This window comes from Morus notabilis, unplaced genomic scaffold (genome assembly GCF_000414095.1).
Source record: "Morus notabilis unplaced genomic scaffold, ASM41409v2 C11467943, whole genome shotgun sequence".
Lineage (NCBI taxonomy): Eukaryota > Viridiplantae > Streptophyta > Magnoliopsida > Rosales > Moraceae > Morus > Morus notabilis.
In genome coordinates, this window is record NW_010387561.1 from 1 (window position 1) to 2,561 (window position 2,561).

General features: G+C 37.1%; 1 protein-coding gene across 1 annotated transcript; it reads right to left on the reverse strand.

Annotated features, from left to right (window-relative positions):
- Positions 1 to 4: 4 nt before the first annotated feature.
- Positions 5 to 1,970, reverse strand: LOC112095292 (squalene monooxygenase; the record flags this gene model as incomplete). Its single annotated transcript, XM_024176985.1, has 7 exons — positions 1,933 to 1,970; positions 1,564 to 1,675; positions 1,284 to 1,458; positions 932 to 1,100; positions 551 to 769; positions 159 to 434; positions 5 to 37 (listed from the first exon to the last, which is right to left on the reverse strand). Coding segments are annotated over exons 1-7 (987 nt in total), but the record flags the coding sequence as incomplete, so codon positions are not given.
- Positions 1,971 to 2,561: the final 591 nt, after the last annotated feature.

Consider the following 2,561-nt stretch of genomic DNA (forward strand, 5'->3'; position numbering starts at 1 on the left):
GCGCCCCAGCCAATGTGTTTATGGTGGATGCTACCGGCTGCAAACCGAAGTATAAAAGGATACTGAGTTCACTAACGTGTATTTAACATGAATGGAAACTACATGAATCTACACTATTTCAGTTATGTTGTATTTAATAGCATGTTAATTGAGCTTACCTTACGCAAAGTGTAAAAAGATTCAAGGTACTTGCAGAGAGTAACCGAATCATTTAGGTCGCGTAAGGGTTTGAGAAGATCCCGCAGCACAACAATATCAGACAAAGCCACAGTCATCCCTCCCCCAGTTAGAGGGTGGCGCATGTTGAATGCATCACCCATTAACAGGGCACCAGGGGTAGGATGAGGAGCAGCAGGCATGCTTCGGTTTGGCATTGTCCTTATGTTACCCTTGTCAACTGCTGCTACAAAGGAATCATATATTTGAGGGGGAATCTGCAAGATAATGTCACATTTTCAGTCCAAGGCACTTTAATTAATTATATGGCAAAGAGTTTCAATGATAGATAGGGGGTCACAAAAAAAAATTTGTGAATACAGAATCTATATACCTGAGGAGCCACCACAGTCTTCAAGTACTTTGCCATTTCACCATTTGAAATGGAAGGAACCTTCTGTCCAGGAACATCAACCAGACAGCGAACTTCTGTACTACTAATCGGGTAGAACAAAATTGGAGAAGGATCTGCTAATACAACATGCCCATGATTTGCATAAGGAAGGTTGCAGTTTTCCAGGACCAAACCAACAAAACAAGATGGCACATCTACCTGCAGATACATATAGAGAAGAGATTTTTAGATTTTCAAGTACTTGTTTCTTATGGAGTAAAATTGTTAACACTATAATAAATAAGAAGACATAATTTATCCATAAAATAGACTTTAGGTACACACAAATTTTGTAACCAACAAGATTGAGAGGCAACTCACCTTAGGAATGCAAAGGGACCGGCGCAAGTTTGAGAAACATCCATCACAGACAATGGTCAGAGGTGCATATGCTGTTAGTTCTTGTCCAGTCTTGGTTTTGTACTGCACCCCTTTGATTGTTCCATTTTCTTCAAGCAGAGACGTAACTGTTCCTTGTTCGAGTTGTACACTGAAGGAAGTTGAAAGAAAAAAGGCATTATGGTTAGAAGACAAAAATGCATTACTTAGATAAGTATACTTCAAAAGTGAGAATTATTCTTGTTTACAAGTCAAGAAGTTGACAAATAAAAAGCATATATGATGGAGAAGATAAAACAACATTAATATGAAAAATGGGAAAAAAATATAATACTTTGGAAGAGAAGCTGCCTTCTCACGCATCCTTTGAATGAAGCGTCCATTGTGAAAGCTCCTTCCAGACACATCGGAGTGAAATTTCTCCAAGGGATAGGAGAGACGAGTATCCTTTCCGTCCTTGAAAAGAGCATATCCATACACCCGTTGAGAATCAATTTCCTCCACACAATCTGCAGTCAGATATAACCAGGTTTCCGTTTAATGATATCTCTATCATTTTAAGAGACAAGCAACGAACATAAAATAAATAGTCCTCGTCACCTGAGATAACCCACCTTGAAGTCCCAACTCAATCAATTTAAGATACCCCCCAGGTTGAAGTAGTTCACCAACAATTCTGTCTGGCTCTGCCAAGTCTCTTTCAATCACATGCACTCGGCGTCCATCCTGCACTTTTTAGATCCAGAATCAGTTTGCAATCTATTAACATGAATTCATTTGTCCCTAAACGTGAAAGAGGCTAAATAAAACTGGACCATATTTAGCATGAAGGGTAGACAATAAACTTTGCCATTTGAGAATTCAAAACATAATCTTGACACAAATTCATGGATAAACCATAATATGATAGCATAAATTCAGAAAAAGACAAGGAGTAACTAAAGATGCCATAGTTTATCAATGAGTTGGATAAATTACGTTACCATCCAGTTTACAAAAGTAGATAGAGGATAAGAAGTTTTTTAATCTTAATAAATAACTTGGCAGATATTGGAAGCCAAAGTATTGTTAGACTCTTTCGTGTATGACGAATCTATTTCTAGCGACATGTATAAACCGATCAGGTGCTAGTTTCATCCTACTCAAGCCCCAGAACCAGGTCTTAAATAGGGCGGGGTGAGAACAAAGTAAAAACATTAACAAGTATCAACAACTCAAGCTGTGAAATAAAAGATTGCAAATTGGCACCAAAAAGTCAAAGATACTTCCACTTAGTTGATTTATATCAGTTAGTCCCCACTGAAATTTTCAAACAATTTACAGATAACTTAAAAAGTAGAAACTCTGTTATCCTAGTCCGTGTAAATGACATGTAAATAAATAGACATAAATCATTTCCTATTCTATGTTTTCATTCCAGAAAAATTATTTTCGTACGGATTCAAACCGCAAGAAATTTTGAAAAATAAATATATGATCAAAAAACAACGAGGTACTCAGTAGTGGTCCTTGGTATGGTGTTTCATTCATGTCGCTGATGTATAAAATTATTATAATAAATGCGTGTGATATCTATGACAACGTCAACAATCAACCACCTTATCCGAACCAA